This window comes from Anomaloglossus baeobatrachus, chromosome 2 (genome assembly GCF_048569485.1).
Source record: "Anomaloglossus baeobatrachus isolate aAnoBae1 chromosome 2, aAnoBae1.hap1, whole genome shotgun sequence".
In the NCBI taxonomy this organism is placed as follows: Eukaryota; Metazoa; Chordata; class Amphibia; order Anura; family Aromobatidae; genus Anomaloglossus; species Anomaloglossus baeobatrachus.
This window is the reverse complement of record NC_134354.1, coordinates 592,132,846-592,153,098: the sequence shown is the minus strand read 5'-3', so window position 1 is coordinate 592,153,098 and position 20,253 is coordinate 592,132,846. Positions and strand designations below refer to the sequence as shown.

The 20,253-nt window shown below is 46.5% G+C and overlaps 1 protein-coding gene across 3 annotated transcripts in view; it reads right to left on the bottom strand.

Moving 5' to 3' along the window:
• The window catches only part of TBC1D4 (TBC1 domain family member 4), a 193,571-nt gene that overhangs the window by 69,863 nt on the left and 103,455 nt on the right, over positions 1 to 20,253 (bottom strand). For all 3 annotated transcript variants that reach the window (XM_075336810.1, XM_075336811.1, XM_075336812.1), the window contains exons 3-4: positions 18,486 to 18,575; positions 2,532 to 2,636 (exon numbers count right to left, since the gene is read on the bottom strand). In XM_075336810.1, coding sequence (XP_075192925.1) covers positions 2,532 to 2,636; positions 18,486 to 18,575 — 195 coding nt within the window. The remainder of the gene's footprint in view (positions 1 to 2,531; positions 2,637 to 18,485; positions 18,576 to 20,253) is intronic.

Sequence of the window (20,253 nt, the reverse complement as noted above, 5' to 3'; positions counted from 1 at the left end):
TTTTCTGTATTGATTCGCCAACTCCTGTGTTTTTAATGGTTTTTTAGATGTTTTTAATTCTAATTATGCAGTGTGTCTGGTATAGAGGGAATTGGGGATGGACCTGGGTGGTAATGTCGTGGTGCCAGTTTAATCATTTATTCTTCTCCTATGTTATAGATATTCCATGTTTCCTATGTCCAGTGATGGAGGATCATCTTCCTGACTATGTGTGGGTGTTTGGAGGAAGCGGGATTCATCAGCAAACTGTCATAATTCAGATTTTCTGTATACATCTGCTTTAAGTATTAGTAGATTCAGGTATATTACTGCCCTGGCAATGGGACTTCTACCTTTTTGGCCACATGTAATTATGGACTTTACGGCCAAGGTTTCAACCTGGCGGCCTTGAGCCTCTGATAGCAAGTTGGGATCATTCTGATTTTGTGAATATCTGTTTTAAATATTTCTTGAGATATGTACATTATTATTCTGGTAATATAACATTAACTTTGTATGGAATGCCTAGTATTAAGAATAAGCTGATGTGCATCTATATATATTTGTATCTTTCGGACATTATATTTTGCTATAGCCTTATGGCTTGACCTGTAACAGCTGGCAATGTGTGTACAGTTTCGAGCTAGGTGCATGCAAGTTTTCACTATAGGATATACGTATAAATATATAAGGGTAGGGATTTATGATTAAACATCAATAACAATTTATGGCACCCTATTTTATTTAGTAAAAGAAAATTTAAGGAACAGTTTACACCCAGGTGTACCATCGGGGATATGCGCTTGCTTTGGCCACAATCCTCCCGGAACCAAATAAAGGACGCATATTATGGGACCAACCTGCGTCGCTGCACAAGTTCCGATGCTTGAGACGCAGGTTGCGTTCCAAGGTCGCCTGACAGGAAGTCTTCTTGATGAGGGTGGAGAAGGGCCGACACAAGCACTACAGTTCCCCCGATTGGTCGGGTGTAGATATTTAACTCCCGTGTTTCCTCTTGCCCGGCACGCCCCCTGTTGAAGCCGGGTGCGAAACGCGCGTCGGGTCGCTTAGGACAGGAGCACATGGTACTCCTTCCTCCCAGGTAATTCACTACTCAATATTCTATTTGTACTTACCGCGGTCCACGGCACGGTGGATATGTATTAATACAAACATCCTCTGCGCTGACAGGTTGACTCTGCAGGTCAGCCTGTCATAGTGCTCAGACCATACACCACACACTGCCTCAAATTGGTCTGCATGGCTGTCGTCTCAGAAGGAAACTTCTTCTAAAGATGATGCACAAGAAAGCTTAAAAATAGTTTGCTGAACTAAAGCAAACTAAGGACATTGATTACTGGAACCATGTCCTGTTGTCTGATGAGACCAAAATAATCTTATTTGGTTCAGATGATGTTAAGTGTGTGTGGTTGCAACCAAGTCAGAAGTACAAAGACAAGTGTGTTTTGCCTACAGTCAAGCATGGTGGTGGGAGTGTCATGGTTTGGGGTTGCATTAGTGCTGCCAGCTGTGGGGAGCTACAGTTCATTGAGGGTACCATGAATGAGAACATATACTGTGACATACTGAAACAGAGCAGGATCTCCTCCCATCAGAAACTGGGTAGCAGGGCAGTATTCCAACATGATAATGACCCCAAACACACCTCCAAGATGACCACTGCCTTGCTAAAAAAACTGAGGGTAAAGATGCTGGACTGGCCAAGCATGTCTCCAGATGTAAACCCTATTGAACATATGTGGAGCATCCTCAAACTCAAGGTGGAAAACACAAGGACCCCAACATTCACCACCTTCATGATGTTGTCATGGAAAAGTGGAAGAGGATTCTAGTGGCTCTACTGAAGCTCTAGTGTACTCCATACACGAGGGTTAAGGCAGTGCTGGAAAGTAATGGTGGCAGTTGTTACTGATGAGATTCTATGTAGATAGAAGAGGGAGGAGGGGCGGAGCTCTGTTTCTAGTCCCTCCCTCTGCCTCTATCCCCTCCCTATGCCTCTAGCCCCTCCCTCTGCCTCTAGCCTCTCCCTCTAGCCCCTAGCCCCTCCCTTTGCCTCTAACCCCTCCCTCTGCCTTTAACCCCTACCTCTGCCTCTAGCTCCTCCCTCTGCCTCTAACCCCTCCCTCTGCATCTAGCTCCTCCCTCTGCCTCTAGCCCCTCCCTCTAACCCCTCCCTCTGCCTCTAGCTCCTCCCTCCTCCCATTGTCATACAATCTCCTCAGTAACAGCTCCCATCTCAGTAATGGGGAAGTCTTCACTGAATACAGATTTTTACCTCAGAACTGAGACTTTTGATAAGGACCGATCAGTTCTGGCAGAGAAAGAAGCAGATTTGTCTAATAATTTACATTACAAAGTTGCTTTTCTTCATGTGTACTATTGATTTATGAACTAAAAAATAAAACAATTCTGCTTGACATTTCTGGAAATGAAGTATTAATAATCTAGTTGTGATTCCTATGTTTATAATGGGTGTTGTGGAGCCTATATATAATTAGTTGGCCACTAATAACACTATGTTTGTTACCCACCAAGGCTTCTGTGGCACACTGGAAGACATAGCAGACATACTGGTTTATGCCAGGCTCCACACTTTCACGGCAGACAAAACCGAAGTGATCAATATGTGTAATACCCTGAAAAAAAAAGAAAAGAAATAAATGACCCAAAGTGTGTACACTGGTGAAATACAGTCATTTACTAGAGAATTCTATGAATACCTGAGCACCCAAATACAATACACAATATAAGATACTAAGCCTCAACTGCAGAATTCCCACCAGTGAATATGGGCTAGTAATATTACTGTCACTTTTTACCGCTTCTTAAGGCCCTGTGTGCACTAGATGTTTTTGGTACGTTTTTTGCGGCGTTTTTGTGCAGAAAACGCTGTGATATTGTTTCCCCAGCAATGTCTATGGGTTTTCAGAAGTGCTGTCTGCACACAGCGTTTTTTTGTAGCTGCGTTTTTGTGGTGACCACAAAAACGCAGCATGTCAATTATTTCTGCTTTACAGCGCTTTTCACTCATTGAATGCAGTGCACAAAAACGCAGCTAAAAACGTGGTAAAAACGCACAAAAAAATGCAGCGTGAAAAAAACGATTAGTGCGCACATAGCCTAAAGGTTCCAAAAAACAACAACAACATTGTGATTATGAAAGATATCTAATGCAATAAATGTACTTATATTACAAAATGATTCCTATTGTTCTTGTCGTATTGCTTAGAGTCCATAGTGGAAACAGCTACTGGATACTACTGAACCTGCCGAACCCACAACACCTTTCTCTGGAGGATATAGAACATGTGTAACTAATAAAAATACACACAGACTTGTCACTAGGTCAAAAGTGTTCCGGTTTTGCTCTTATTTTATTCCTGCTGCTCCCCGGAGAATTTTTTCTTTTTCTTTTATTAAAATCTGTGTGTTACATGCATTTAAACAAATAAATCAATAACTGTACTCAAGAAGCGGGCAGCCGACTTTAGGATGTTTTCTAAAGAATATAGGCAGTGGGGGCAAGAAAAATCTTTAAAGGGAAGGTGTCGTCAAAAAAAATAAAAATTTCAATAACTGAAAAAATGTAAAGTATTAATGTTTTAATGTTATGTTTAAATAAAATTATTTGTTTTTAATTGAGAAAAATATATATATATAAAAAAAATGTAAAGTTTGATATATTCCACTCTTAAACACTAGGGGGAGCAGCTGCTGAAATCTGACTGTAGAAGTACTGTAGAAATATCTCACATTACAGCTGCAGTAAAGTGGGTGTAATCTGCTCTCCTGTGTGTGATGTCCCCTCCCCCTCACAATCTGGGGGTTTCCAGCAGGATAAGAGAAGTTTAGGATCACAGTGCGGAGCCATTTTGTTGGTGACCACAGAGCGATCCTAATATGTCTAAATTGTCATTAAGGCCAGCTGCGTAGTGCTCCACTGTATACCGTGCCGCACTGCATCACAATGCCCCACACTGCCTACTGACTGTATCCCAATGCCCCCACACTACCTACTGACTGTATCCCAATGCCCCCACACTGCCTACTGACTGTATCCCAATGCCCCCACACTGCCTACTGACTGTTTCCCAATGCCTCCACACTGCCTACTGACTGTATCCCAATGCCCCCACAACTGCCTACTGACTGTATCCCAATGCCCCCACAACTGCCTACTGACTGTATCCCAATGCCCCCTCACTGCCTGCTGACTGTTTCCCAGTGCCCCCACACTGCCTGCTGACTGTTTCCCAATGCCCCCACACTGCCTACTGACTGTATCCCAATGCCCCCACACTGCCTGCTGACTGTTTCCCAATGCTTCCACACTGCCTGCTGGCTGTTTCTCAATGCCCCCACACTGCCTGCTGGCTGTTTCTCAATGCCCCCACACTGCCTGCTGACTGTTTTTCAATGCCCCCACACTGCCGGCTGACTGTATCCCAATGCCCCCACAACTGCCTACTGACTGTTTCCCAATGCCCCCACACTGCCTGCTGACTGTTTCCCAATGCCTCCACACTGCCTGCTGACTGTATCCCAATGCCCCCACACTGTCTGCTGACTGTATCCCAATGCCCCCACACTGCCTGCTGACTGTATCCCAATGCCCCCACACTGCCTGCTGACTGTTTCCCAATGCCCCCACACTGCCTGATAAGTGTTTCGCAATGCCCCCACACTGCCTGCTGACTGTTTCCCAATGCCCTCACACTGCCTGATGAGTGTTTCGCAATGCCCCCACACTGCCTGCTGAGTGTTTCCCAATGCCCCCACACTGCCTGCTGACTGTTTCCCAATGCCCTCACACTGCCTGATGAGTGTTTCGCAATGCCCCCACACTGCCTGCTGAGTGTTTCCCAATGCCCCCACACTGCCTGCTCACTGTTTCCCAATGCCCCCACACTGCCTACTGACTTTCCCAATGCATAGTGCGGGGAAGGATGTATCGCGGCATAGTACGGGGGTTGCGGCATAGTGCGGGGGATGGGGGGTTGAGGCAGAGTGGGAAGCAGCGCGCCAGGATCAGGAACGGTGGAATCACAGTTGCCCGCTGCCGGTACTCACCCCATCCATCACGGCGGGTGACAGAGGTAAAGTGCAGCACACAGCATAGCTATGAGCTCCACAATGATGGCGCTGATCTCCTCCCTCTGCTGTGATCTGGACAGCCCATGGGACGCATCCATAGTCATCCACATCTTTACTGATATAATATGTTTCTTGCTGTCTGAAAAATTGCTGTTTTAATTCATATGCAAATGAGGTTAATGTGCTCTGAGCGTGGCCGAACACTTCCCAACCTCCGCCTTCCCGGCTCTATTCCCTGCCTGACTGTCAGCTCACTGCCATGATAAGAATAATATTCATTCACTTATATAGCACTATTAATTCCACAGCACTTTACATACATCAGCAACATTGTCTAAATTCCCTAGCTGTATGTCTCTGGAGTGTTGGAGGACCCACATAAACACGGGGAGAACATACAAACTCCTTGCAGATATTGGCCTTGATGGGATCTGAACCCCCACCCCAGCGCTGCAAGACTGCAGTGCTAACCACTGCGCCACCGTGCTCACTCCATCAGCTATCAATCGAGCACAAAGATGTGGGGCTGGGGGTGAATATAGAAAAGAAGGCAGAGGCTTGCAAAGTGCTTTCATACACCCAGAGCACTTAAGCGGGCTTTACACGAGACGATAGATTGTGCGATATGTCGTTGGGGTCACGGTTTTCGTGACGCACATCCGGCATACCGCACGACGTCGTCTCGTGTGACACCAACTAGCGACGCAGTATCGCTCACAAATCGTGAGTCGTGTACTCGTCGCTAGGTTTCATAAAAGTGTTTAATTAAAATGGCGGCGGTTGTTCATTGTTTCCGTGGCATCACACGTTGCTCCGTGTGACACCACGGGAACAATGAACAGCAGCTTTACCTGCGTCCCGCGGCACCCAACAGCTTAATGGAAGGAAAGAGGTGGGCGGGATGTTTACATAACGCTCATCTCCGCCCCTCCGCTTCTATTGGCCGGCTGCCGTGTGACGTCGCTGTGACGCCGAACGTCCCTCCCACTCCAGAAAGTGGACGATCGTCGCCCACAGCGAGGTCGTCCGGAAGGTAAGTACGTGTAACGGGGGTTCAACGAGTTTGTGCGCCACGGGCAACTAATTGCCCCTGACGCAAAAACGACGGGGGCGGGTACGATCGATTGTTCTATCGCACAATCTATCGTCTCGTTTAAAGCAGGCTTTATTCCTGTCTCCCCTGGGCGATTTTCCGTTTTTCATTTTCGTTTTTAACTCCCCTTATTCAATATAGCCATATGAGGGCTTGTTTTGTGAGTGACGAGTTGTACTTTTGAATGACATCATTCATTTTACCATATAGTGCACTGGAAAATGGGAAAGAAATTCCAAGTGCAACAAAATTGCAAAAAAAGTGCAATTCCACAATTGTTTTTATTTAATTTACCAACTTCACGACATGATAAAACTGACCTGGCTTTATGATGCCTCAGGTGAGCACAAATTCGTAAATACCAAACATGTATATTTTTTTTTATTATTACTATTATTATTTTTTTTTTCTGTGATGGAAAAAAAATCAGAAACTTGTGAAAAAAAAAATAAAAAAATACACTTTTGTCACCATTTTCCGAGACCAATAGCATTGTCATTTTGTCGGGATATGTGTGACAGCTTATTTTCTGCCTCCTGATCTGACATTTTTAATTAGACCATTTTGGTGTATATGCAATATTTTGATTGTCTGTTACTGTATTTTATTGCAATGGTGTGGGGGACCAAAAAAACTTTGATTTTGGCGTTTTGACTTTTATCTGTTACGCCATGTACCGATTGGATTAATTTATTTTATAATTTGATAGATCGGGCATTTCTGATTGCAGCAATACCAAATATGTGTATATTTTTATTATTGTTGTTTTATTTTCAATGGAGCAAAAAGGGGGTGATTTGAACTTATGTTTTAATTGTTTGGGGGGGTTTACACATTCTTCAAAACTTTTTTATTTTTACTTTATATTGTTTTTATTAGTCCCCTTAGGGGATTTGAAGCCTGCACTCTCTGATCACTTGTGCTGTACAGGGCCGTGTGGATGCACAGCTGTGCACAGCACAAAAGATCGTCTCCCGTGAGTGCTGGCACTCAGCCATCGTTCACAGGAGGCGAGTGATGACAGTGCCAGGGGTGATCCCCCCAGCTGTCATGACAACCCATCGGAGCCCCAAGATCACGACATGGGGCCACGGATGGGGATGGGGAACAATGAGCTCCCTGCCAGCACGTGTTAGGTCGCACTCACAGAGATTGACAGCGCAATCTAACTAGCTAAATCCTGCTTTACACGTTGCAATTAGTTGTACAATCGCATTTGCGATATGACATGCCCAGGTCGCATATGTGATCTAATGAGATCGCACATAGGTCGTTCATTTACTGTCACACGTGCGTTAGTAGTTAATTGATCAATTTTGTGTGCGATCCTTTAGATCATGTGTTCTGTGACGTATGCATTGTGCACCCTTTTTTTTTTTTTTATTTATTGACTTGCCAAGCGTGTGTAATGTGTAGGGATGCGTTTTTACTATGTCATCTGCCATTCAGCTCTGCTACATGGCCGCTAACAGCACATCTACCCTGATTTATTATTGTGGGTTTCTGTGGCTTGTTGAGAGGGTGGGGTGTATTTTGGTGGCATATACCATTGGCACCAAACATGTGTTCAAGCTGTTTGGCTTTTTAATTGCTTTTAATGAACATCTGTGTTTGTGTATGTTTTTTGATATAATAAAATGCTATTGTATTGTTATTTTTGGTGATCCCACTTTTTGCGCATTTTCTTTTCTCTTGTGTATTCTATGGCCGCTAACAGCAGACACAGACAGCCATGTAGCAGAGCTGAATGGCTGATGACAGCAGACACAGACAGAGCCGCACGATCAGAATGAAGTCGGATGAACTTCACCCGACTTCATTGTCATACCGCGGCTCTGTCTGTGTCGCCTACTGATTAGCGGTCACCCGTGAAGGACTCACCGGTGACCACTAATCTTCTGAGTGACTAAATTGAGCAGCCCTCTCTCATACTCACCGATCCCCGGCGCGGCGCTGCACGGCGTTCACACTGCTCCGGCGGCTTTTACTATTTTGAAAAACCGGCCGCTCATTATTCAATCTCGTATTCCCTGCTTTCCCCGCCCACCGGCGCCTATGATTGTTGCAGTCAGACATGCCCCCACACTGAGTGACAGGTGTCTCACTGCACCCAATCACAGCAGCCGGTGGGCGTGTCTATACTGTGCAGTGAAATAAATAATTAAATTAAAAAACAAATGGCGTGCGGTCCCACTCAATTTTAAAACCAGCCAGATAAAGCCATACGGCTGAAGGCTGGTATTCTCAGGATGGGGAGCTCCACGTTATGGGGAGCCCCCCAGCCTAACAATATCAGTCAGCAGCCTCCCAGAATTGCCGAATACAATAGATTCGACAGTTCTGGGACCGTACCCGGCTCTTCCCGATTTGCCCTGGTGCGGTGGCAATCGGGGTAATAAAGAGTTAATGGCAGCCCATAGCTGCCACTAAATCCTATATTAATCATGTCAGGCGTCTCCCCAAGATACCTTCCATGATTAATCTGTAAGTTACAGAAAATAAACACACACAGCCGAAAAATCCTTTATTTGAAATAAAAAACACTAACAAATTCCCTTGTCACCAATTTATTAAGCCCAAAAAAGCCCTCCATGTTCGGCGTAATCCAGGATGGTCCAGCGTCGCTTCCAGCTCTGCTGCATGAAGGTGACCGGAGCAGCAGAAGACACCGCCGCTCCTGTCACCTCGACGCAGCAACTGAAGACAGCCACGCAATCAGCTGAGCTGTCACTGAGGTTACCCGCAGCCACCGCTGGATCCAGCTGTGGCCACGAGTAACCTCAGTGACAGCTCAGCTGATCACGCTACTCACCTCAGTTGCTGCGTGGAGGTGACAGGAGCGGCGGTGTCTTCTGCTGCTCCGGTCACCTTCATGCAGCAGAGCTGGAAGCGACGCTGGACCGTCCTGGATTACGCCGGACATGGAGGGCTTTTTCGGGCTTAATAAATTGGTGACGAGGGAATTTGTTAGTGTTTTTTATTTCAAATAAAGGATTTTTTGGATGTGTGTGTTTATTTTCTGTAACTTACAGATTAATCATGGAAGGTATCTCGGGGAGACGCCTGCAATGATTAATCTAGGATTCAGTGGCAGCTATGGGCTGCCATTAACTCTTTATTACCCCGATTGCCACCGCACCAGGGCAAATCGGGAAGAGCCGGGTACAGATTTTCTCGCATTGCTCTACTGCGAGAAACTCGCAAGGGAGAAGCCGGCCTGAAAGTTGTATTTGCAAAATCATATGAGGGATGTCACACGTTTCAATTGACTAGGTAAGTGCAACAAAACGTTCAATTCTAGACAAAGATACGATGTGTTTGCGATCACCGTTTTTGCGTTCAATCTTGATCGCACGTAGGTGTCACACGCAAATACGTCACGAACGATGCCGGATGTGCATCACTTACAACTTGACCCCAACGACGGATTGTAAGATATATTGCAACGTGTAAAGCGGGCTTTACAGCCGCGGGTGGATCTCAGGTAGCTGCACATGTCAGCAGATCAGATCACTGATGCAAAATACTGATATGTGAATGAGGCCTAAAGGTACCATCACACTAAGAGACGCTACAGTGCTCCCACCAGCGATCTGACTTGGCAGGGATCGCTGGTGCATCGCTACATGGTCGCTTTGCTTGGTTACGCGATATTTACCTTGGTTACCAGCGCACACCACTTAGCGCTGGCTCCCTGCACTCGTAGCCAGAGTACACATCGGGTTAATAAGCAAACCGCTTTGCTTATTTACCCGATGTGTACTCTGGCTACGTGTGCAGGGAGCAGGGAGCCGGCACTGACAGCCTGAGAGCGGCGGACGCTAGTAACCAAGGTAAATATCAGGTAACCAAGCAAAGCGTTTTGCTTGGTTACCCGATATTTACCTTGGTTACAGCTTACCGTAGGCTGCCAGAAGCCGGCTCCCTGCTCCCTGCACATTCAGTTTGTTGCTCTCTCGCTGTCACACACAGCGATGTGTGCTTCACAGCGGGAGAGCAACAACTAAAAAATGGTCCAGGACATTCAGCCCCTGTTGTGAGGTTGCCGGTTGTTGCTGGATGTCACACACAGCGACATCGCTAGCAAGATCGCTGTTGCGTCACAAAAACCATGACTCAGCAGCGATGTTGCTAGCGATGTCACTCGCTTAGTGAGACGTGGCCTTAAGAGGGCAATGTGGCCATAAACAGTTTGAGTGGTGGATCGTGCTTCCAGATTCCCTTTACTGAATGGTTTCTCTGTTCCAAAAATGTTCTTTCAGTCTCCTCAGCATTACACATACTTACATTTTCAGCCATAATAGTGATAATAACTGATACCGCAATTATGCTTCATATTAAGTAGCAATTTGTCCATTATAAACGCCAAGTAGCTTTTAATTTGGATTCTGCTTGCGAGTGATCCCAAAGCCTCTTACAATAATCTATTTATTCAATAGAGGAGGCTAAATCCTTAATCCAGTCACCTTCACCTTACTGGTTGCCTTGACTTGGCGTTATACAAAGCATTGTCAATATTCATAGGAACAGACCTCTCATATAGAAAGCAACAAAGGAAGATGTCCGGGTCATTCATTTACTCGGCCTTTCATACATCTTAGGGAATTTAAACACGAGCTTGCTACTTACTGTACTTAGCACATAGGGCTTAAAGAAGTTGTCCAGTTACCAAAACTGATTTTTTTTTTTCTGATAAATCTTGCTAATATGTGCCCCTCAACACATCTATTATGTTTTTTCAGCAAAATTAGGTTTTATTGTGCACTAGCAGCACATGCTCATTGCTGGCTCCAGCTCTGATGGGGTTAATCTCTCCTCTGACTTCCTGTGTTCAGTTCCTACAAGTTCCAGAATTCTTTGTGGCTCTAGGGCGGTGTCTAGCTTATCTAACACACCCCCCTCAGCTCTCCACACAAAGCCTCCTCCCTGCCTCTTCCCTGTGTGGATGAGAGAAATCACACAGAGACATCCGAAGCTGCCAGCTCTGCACACAACCAGGGGAAGAAAGTGTGTGTGTGTTTGTGAGTGTTTGTGTGTGAGTGTGAGTGTGTGTGTGTGTTTTTGTGAGTGTTTGTGCGTGAGTGTGTGTGAGTTTGTGAGTGTGAGTGAGTGTGTGTGTGTGTGTGTGTTTTTGTGAGTGTTTGTGTGTGTGTGTGTGTGTGTGTGTGTGTGTGTGTACACAGAAATTATGATTATTAGCCGGCGCAACATGTTAAAAAAATAATTGGGGAAAAAAAAGTGACGGTGTGATGAGATTGGTTTTTTTTTCCCTCTTGCCTAGTCTGTGTGTCGTCCGTATCATCCGCAAACCGCATATGACCGGATCCTGTGGATTAAATGTGCAACGCATGCAACCGTTATTTTACCGGATCCTTCTGCAGCGGGACACAGAATTTATCGGCTGGCGTTGGAGTCAGCTGACTCCTGATCTCGCAGCCCGCACACGCTGCAATGGCTGCAGGTGGGCTCATTCACATGACCGTTCCGTTTGTCCTGGTCAGTTCCTGTTTTTTTGCGGCCCCACAGACAGGACCATCTTTTCAATGTCTTTTGTGTAGGATCGGATGGTACACGGTAGCACTTCCATGTGCATCCGATCCTACAAAAAAAAACACATCGGATGCCGCATGTCCGCTCCGTTATTATGGAACATGTCCTATTCTGTTCCGTAATAACGAACCGTGACTCAATACAAGTCAATGGGTCCGCAAAATTCCCGGAAGCAACACGGAAGCACTTCCATGTGACTTCCGTTGGGTGCCCGTGCAGTCAGTGTCCCGCTCCAGCCCCAGCCCCGCGGCTGCCCGCTCAGCAGTGTCAGCAGCGGCCCGCACTGCAGTGTCAGCAGCCGCGGGGATGACAAGCACTACCGTCAGGAGATTAGTAAGTTCATTACATACGGTGATGAAGTCCTGCCCTCCTGACGTCAGCGGTCGTCACTGCCTTCTATGCCCGCCGCTTGTCACATCACCTCTCGCTGTCGACCCGAGACTGTGACTAGTGGTAACGTCACGGGCCGCTCGCGATACTTTGTTTGTGAAGGCGGCGGTCATTGAACTCGGTGACAGCGCTGCTGTCAGGAGTTCAGCGATCATCGCAGGTAATATACCTCGCTAACCTCCTGATAGCAGCACTCGTCATGCCCTGCAGTGACCTGGGCTGACCTATTGATGTTAGCTCAGGTCACTGCACGGCTCTCCCAGCAAATAGGGAACATTCTGTTCTTCATTGACTGGGACATTGACTATGGTATGGATCATCGTGGGACCCCCTTGTATTACACCAGACCTGGATTTGTTTTTCTTTCTAATAAATTGGTGAAAGAGGGAATGTGTTGGGGAGTGTTTTGTCAAATAAAAATGTGTTTGTTGTCTATTTTTTTTTTTTTTTATTACTGCCTGGGTTGGTGATGTCGGGTATCTGATACACGCCTGACATCACTAACTCCAGGGCTTGATGCCAGGTGACATTACACATCTGGTATTAACCCCATATATTACCCCGTTTGCCACCGCACCAGGGCAACGGGATGAGCTGGCGCGAAGCACCAGGACTGGCACATCTAATGGATGCGCTACTTCTGGGGCGGCTGCAGCCTGCTATTTTAAGGCTGGGGAGTGTCCAATAACGGTGAACCTCCCTAGTCTGAGAATACCAGACCACAGCTGTCCGCTTTACCTTGGCTGGTGATCCAATTTCGGGGGACCCCGTGTTTTTTGTTTTAAATTATTTAGTTAATTTAAAATAACAGTGTGGGGGGGCCTCTGTTTTGGATTACCAGCCAAGGTGAAGCTGCCAGCTGTGGTTTTCAGGCTGCAGCCGTTTGCTTTACCCTAGCTGGCTACAAAAGATAGGGGGACCGCATGTCATTTTTTTTTTTATTTATTTATTTTTTGGCTAAATACAAGACTAAGCACCTTAGTGCCACATGACAGTCACAAAGGGGTGTCAGCTTAGAATATGCAGGGGGTAAGACATTATATATGTATTTCTTATCTATCTATCTATTTATTCAGCCCTCTATTCATTCATTCATTCATCCCTCTATCTATCTATCCATCTCTATATCTACTCATCTATTTATCTTTCTTGCTGCTTCCGTTTTTTGCGGTCCGCAAAAAAACCCGGAAGGCACGCAGATGTCACACGGATGCCACTAGGATGCATCCGTGAAACAAAAGGACCGTTTTTTGTGGCCCGCAAAAACGGAACGGTCATGTGAATGTAGCCTTAACAGCAGTCGCTGCCTGCTGCCGATCACATGTGACCGTGTGCGGGCTGTGTGTGCGGGCTGTGTGTACAGGAGTTCAGCTGAGTTCAGATCAGCTGACTCAAGTGTCGGCCGATCAGGCTGGGGCCACACGGGGATTACTGCGATCCCCTCGCATTACACTCGGCTCATGCTCAGTACAGCAGAGCTGAGTGTCATGCGTGTGTCCCTGCGACTGAGGTCCGACTGTGCGAGCAGACCTCAGCTGCGGGGGGCGGTCCACCACTCGAGGGGTGGGCCAGCACTGAAGAGGTGTGGGAGGGATTTCTCTCCCTCTCTCCTCCGTAGTCCACCGATGTACCGCAAGTGCAGTGAGATTTTTCTCTCACCACATACACTTGATTGGGTAAAAGAGAGAGTCTTGCATTACAGTTGTAGCATGCTGCGATTGTTTTCTCGGTCCAATTAGGGCGGAGAAAATAATCACTCATGTGCGCTAACACACCGGCTAATATTGGTCCGAGTGGAATGCGATATTTTATCGCACTCCACTCGCACTGTTGTTCTCGCCGTGTGGCTTAGACCTTACTTGTTTTGTGTCCCCCTACATCCATCGCAGCGTGTGCAGGCTGGAGTTCAGCTGAGTTCAGATCAGCTGACTCCAGTGCTGGACTGAACTCCGCTGACCTCACAGCCCGTACACGCTGCAATGGATGCAGGGGGACACAGAACAAGTAATCGGCCGACACTGGAGTCATCTGATTACTTGGGATGAATTGAGCAGTAAAATGCTTTGGTGCTCGATGGGCGAAGCCCATGTCGATTTTTTTTTTAAAAATTCACTAAAAAAACAAAAAAACAAACAAACAATCACATTGTTTGTGGGCTCCCGCTGCATTTTCTATTGCTAAGGGTAACCCAAGCAGCTACTGGCTGCTAGCCCTCGCTGCTTGGTGTTACTTTCACTGGCAATAGAAATCCAGGGAAGCATTTTTTTTTTTATAAAGGTTTTTGCCTGAAAACTTTTTTAAAAAAATTACGTGGGCTTCGCCATATTTTTGTATGTTAGCCAGGTACAGCAGGCAGCTACGGGCTGCCCCCAACCCCCAGCTGCCTATTTGTACCCGGCTGGAAACCAAAAATATAGAGAAGCCCTTTTTTTTTTTTTTTATTTCATGAATTTCATGAAATAATTAAAAAAAAAAAAATGACATGGGCTTCGCCGAATTTTTGAGTCCAGCCAGGTACAACTAGGCAGCTGGGCATTGGAATCCGCAGTGAAGGGTACCCAAACTTTCTGGGCCCCCCGCTGCGAATTGCAGTCCACAGCCGCCACAGAAAATGGCGCTTTCATAGAAGCGCCATCTTCTGGCGCTGTATCCAACTCTTCCAGTGGCCCTGGTGGCAGGTGGCACGCTGGGTAATAAGGGGTTAATACCAGCTATGTTTTACCAGCTGGTAAAAAGCCCGTGATTCTTAATGTCAGGCCAAGTTTGACCTGGCCATTAAGAATCTCCAATAAAGGGTTTAAAAAAAAAAAAAAAAGACCACACAGAGAAAAATACTTTATTAGAAATAAATACACACAGTAGGGACTCCATGTTTATTACTCCCTCTCACCCCTCCACGATGGAGAGATTTCTGCACTGACCATGCCAGGAGAGAGCGAGGGAAAAGAGAGAGAGCGAGGGGGGAGGAAAAGAAAGCGAGGGGGGAGGAAAAGAGAGCGAGGGGGGGGAGGAAAAGAGAGCGAGGGGGGGGGAGGAAAAGAGAGCGCGGGGGGGAGGAAAAGAGAGCGCGGGGGGGAGGAAAAGAGAGCGCGGGGGGAGGAAAAGAGAGCGCGGGGGAGGAAAAGAGAGCGCGGGGGGGAGGAAAAGAGAGCGCGGGGGGGAGGAAAAGAGAGCGCGGGGGGGAGGAAAAGAGAGCGAGGGGGGGAGGAAAAGAGAGCGAGGGGGGAGGAAAAGAGAGCGAGGGGGGAGGAAAAGAGAGCGAGGGGGGGAGGAAAAGAGAGCGAGGGGGGGAGGAAAAGAGAGCGCGGGGGGAGGAAAAGAGCGCGGGGGGAGGAAAAGAGAGCGCGGGGCGGAGGAAAAGAGTGAGGGGGGGAGGAAAAGAGAGCGACGGGGGGGAGGAAAAGAGAGCGAGGGGGGGAGGAAAAGAGAGCGAGGGGGGAGGAAAAGAGAGCGAGGGGGAGGAAAAGAGTGCGGGGGGAGGAAAAGAGAGCGAGGGGGGGAAGAGAGCGAGGGGGGGAAGAGAGCGAGGGAAAAGAGAGGGGAGAGGAGAGAGGGATAAGAGGGGGGCAGAGAAGAGGGGGAAGAGGGGAGGGGGAGAAGAGTGGGGGCAGAGAAGAGAGTGGGGAAAGAACGGGGGGGGCAGAGGTGCTCTGTCACCAACTGTCTCCACTCTGTGACTTGTGGTGCAGGTGACAGAGTGCAGACAGTTGGTCCCATGCAGCAGGACAGATGGCAGAGCACAGCGGTGACATGCCTGTCAGTGTCTTGCTGCTGGGAGGAGCAGATGATCACACTGCCCGACACCGGCCGCTCTCCTGACATCGCAGCAGAGCGGGCCGGTGGACAGTGTGATCACATACTTACGTGCAGGGGGGGATTCAGCTTAAGAACCCCCCCCCTGTACTGCACACTGGCGCCCCGTGCCTCACCATCTGCAGGATGCCGGCTCCACACTGACGTCCTCTGGCTACTCCCCTCGATACTGGGCTGTGATGTGCGGTAGTTACCGCCCACAGCCCTGTCACTCAATCTGAGTGGTGCCAGCCTCCTCTGACGTACCCGACAAGTTTGAGAGCCCGGAAATGCCGGGACGTCAGAGGATGCTGGCGGCCACAGCTCCAGGGGGTCATGTGACCGGCACTGAGCGTGCAGGATAGCGCCGCTCAGTGCCAGAACTGGAAACAGAAGACAATGGAGAAAACGCCTAGAAAGGTAAGTAGAACTCCTACAGAAAATAAAAAAAATTGGTGAACCACCCCTTTAATTAGGAATTCCCACTGAGACCTAAAAAATGCAATTTAAAGTATATCTATTAACCCCTTCACCACAGGCGGATTTTCGGTTTTTCGTTTTATTCTTTCAATCAATAAAATAAATTAATCTGATCGGTAAAGGGCGTAAGAATAAAAAAAAAATCAAAAACACCTTTTTTTGGTCACTGCAACAATGCAATAAAATGCAATAAGATGTGATGAAAACATTGCATCTACACCAAATTAGTATTAATGTCAGCTCAGGATGCAATAAATAAGCCGTCACTGAGCCCCGGATCCCGACAAATGTGAACGTTACGGGTGTCGGGAAAACGGCAGCAGAAGTGCAATTGTTTTTTTGGTCAAATTTCTAAATTTTATTTCACTACTTTTTTCACCACTTAAATAAAAAAAAAGAAACACTGTACATGTTTGGCATCCTCGAACTCATGCTGACCTGGGGAATCATAGTGCCATAGTGAACATGGTAAACAAAACACAATTAAGGAATTGCACTTTTTTTGCAATTTCACCACACTTTTGTTTCCACTACAATATGTGGCAAAATGAATGGTGGCATTCAAAAGTACAACTCGCCACGCAAATAACAAGCCCTCATATGTCATACCTCCCAACTTCTGAAGAACAGAAAGAGGGACAAAGCTTGGGGCTCACTGTGACAAATTTTGATCACGCCCCTAACCACACCCATACGACACTGAGGGATGTTTAAAAATTGCTGATTTGATTCGAAGGGGGGGGGAATAAAATTATATTTTTGTAATTTTTTTTTTCTCATTTCTTTATAGTAGTTTTATAGGAACAAAATAATCTGACTTTTTCCCTTCATCTACATAGAGATGCAGTATTTATCTATCTATATTTCTATGTGGTTGAAGAATTTAATTCTGGCGTCTCTGCCTGCAATATAGGTCAAGATTACCAAATCCTCCTATGCCCCTTAAGGCTGCTTTACACACAGCAATATCGCTAGCGATGTCGCTAGCGAAAGCACCCGCCCCCATCGTTTGTGCGTCACGGGCAAATCGCTGCCCGTGGCGAACAATATCACCGGTACGCATCACACATACTTACCTTCCTAACGACGTCACTGTGGCCGCCGAACAACCTCTTTTTTTGGGGGGCGGTTCGTTCAGCGTCACAGCGACGTCACTCAGCGGGCCACCAATAGAAGCGGAGGGGCGGAGAGCAGCCACATTCACGTCACTCCCACCTCGTTGCAGGAAGATGCAGGAACGCTGTTGTTCGTCGTTCCCGGGGTGTCACATATAGCGATGTGTGCTGCCTCAGGAACGACGAACAACCTGCGTCCTGAAAGAGCAACGATATTTTGAAAATGAACGACGTGTCAACGATCAATGATTAGGTGAGTATTTCTGATCGTTAGCGGTCACTCGTAGGTGTCACATGCAATGACGTCGCTAACGAGGCCGGATGTGCGTTACGAATTCCGTGACCCCAGTGATATCTTGTTAGCGATGTCGCTGCTTGTAAAGCGCCCTTTAGTACAGGCAGTGGTTGAGTTGCTGCCTATGGACAAAGAGCTCACAAGCTCTTGATTTCTAGCCCCGTACCATGAAACCAGTGCAGATGAGAAATTAATTTATGCACTGCTCTTCTTGAGTTAATTTATTCCCTGCACTGAGGGGAGGAGCCAGGATAAGAGCAGTGAACAGCGGGACAGTGGGAGGGAGCCTTCAAATCGGGACAGTCCAGCTGAATCCGGGATAGCTGGAAGGTATGCATATGGCTATATTGATGTAAAAATAAAAAGGTTATGTTGAAAAACAGAAAATCACAGTGTGGTGAAGGGGTTAAAGCATTGGATACATGGTGTATTGACTATACATCCCCCAAACAAATGATCAAACAACCTACGTTTTATTTTCATTACTCAGAAGGATGGTGGTGTAAAAAAGCTCACAGTGTGAAGATTTTTCTTTTCTAGAATATTTTTCCTTTGACTCCTCGCCATATAGCATTTAATACAACTATAAAGGCATTGTCTAATCAAGGAATCAGCAAACATCTCCACTCTCTGCACTAACGGCACACATATAAGAGCACGTGGGACAGACACTTACCTGAGAACATGACGAGATGTCTTTAAAGTTCTTTTCCAGCACTACAGATTTGGTATCAGGACTTATGAGATTAATTTCAAACCTTCCAACCTGAAAAATAAATAGCAGAACCATTACAACTGTATTTAATGTATGTTATTACATTTATTTCATGAACACTGCTCAACATTGAAATTGTAATAAGAACGAAAAGTCATGGAATTACGGAAATGACAGGATGGATAGACATATTAATGATAAGCAAATGATGGAAAAATGGAAAAAAAAATGTATGCAACATCAAACATGTGAGACCAGAATCCATCTCGTCTTATAACTTATGATGTCTTGGTGATCAACTAACATTGATGGGCGGGGAAGATTCACATTTCTATGCACACCCTATTGTTCCTATTTGGTGCATAGTTCAGAGGGACCTTGTTCTTTGTCTGAGACCCTATATGAACTGGTCACAGCAGAAGTCTCCAGTACACCATACTTTAGCCAGTGTGCGGTCATAATTTCCCGAAACAAATCTTATTAATTTGGAGTTCAAAAGGCATAGAAGGAGCGCATTTTGCTCATAAATATCCCAATATCCGTTATTCAACATAATACAAGGCCTAATGTTGCTCGCACAACTATGACCAGCCTGTGTTGCCTATATGTGCTACCCTGACCTTTAGTGTTTCTGGACATGTCTCCCATCGAACACATCCGGGATGTCATTGGTCGGCAATTGCAAAGGGAGCTGCCAGCAGTGGACCTTGACAATTTGTGTACCGAAGGGCATCTAGTGTGCTCTAATATTCCTTGGACAACCAGTAATAATGTTATGGTTGAATGCCAAGGGGTGTAAGTGTGTGTATTTCGGCGTGTGGCACTCATACTCCGTCCGGAATAAAACAAAATATTTTTCTATTTTTCCACCATTAACATGTCTAGCCACCCTGTGATTTTCTGAACTCCATGACTTTTCTTTCTTCGTGCTGCAATTTCAATATTAAGGAACGTATTAGCTCCAAATAAGATGTAGAGGTAAGTCTTCCTGAGAAGGAAAGTTCACATTTGCAAATAAGAGACTCTGCAGAGTCTTACAACTGCAGCAAAGTGACCGAGTTTGGGACAAATCTCATCCACGTGGTTCACAAATTTCCTTTTCAGAATCGGAGCTTTATGGCAGATGTTTATATTCCCAGTAAATCGATTTCTGCTACATAAAGAGTGAGGATTTGTTACCAATTATACTAATGACTTCAATACGGATGTGATGCTCGGCCATAAAGTGCTCGTGCTGCAAACGTCACAGCAGATCAGCTGCAGAGCCGCAGCCAAAACTGCAGGTGTCACAAATCAGCGCACCCACACCGTCCTTTCATGTGCTTCCCTGCACCTCACTTGCGAGAGGTTCCCTAGTCACATAGTCGGTCTCGGATTACTAACTCATAATGAAATTGTCTCTCCAGTAAAGGAGACAAACTCTAGCACAGCGCCACCTATTGGAAGTAGCGATCCTAAAAGTCACAAGTGGATTTTTGACAATCCTTTGCAATATGACTCAGGATATATAAGCCAGATCAGAATCCCAATTTGCAGACACGGTGTTTCGGGGTGCTTGCCCCTCGTCAGTGCAAAGTATGGGGGTGTCTGATCTGGCTCATGAGAAAGCTATGTGGGGACCACGGGGGAACACTATTCTCCTTAAGGAGACTTTGCAAGCCAGTCTGGCTGCCAGGTAAGGGGACTTATAGCTGCAATGCCCCTAAAATTCCACGGGGGAACACTATTC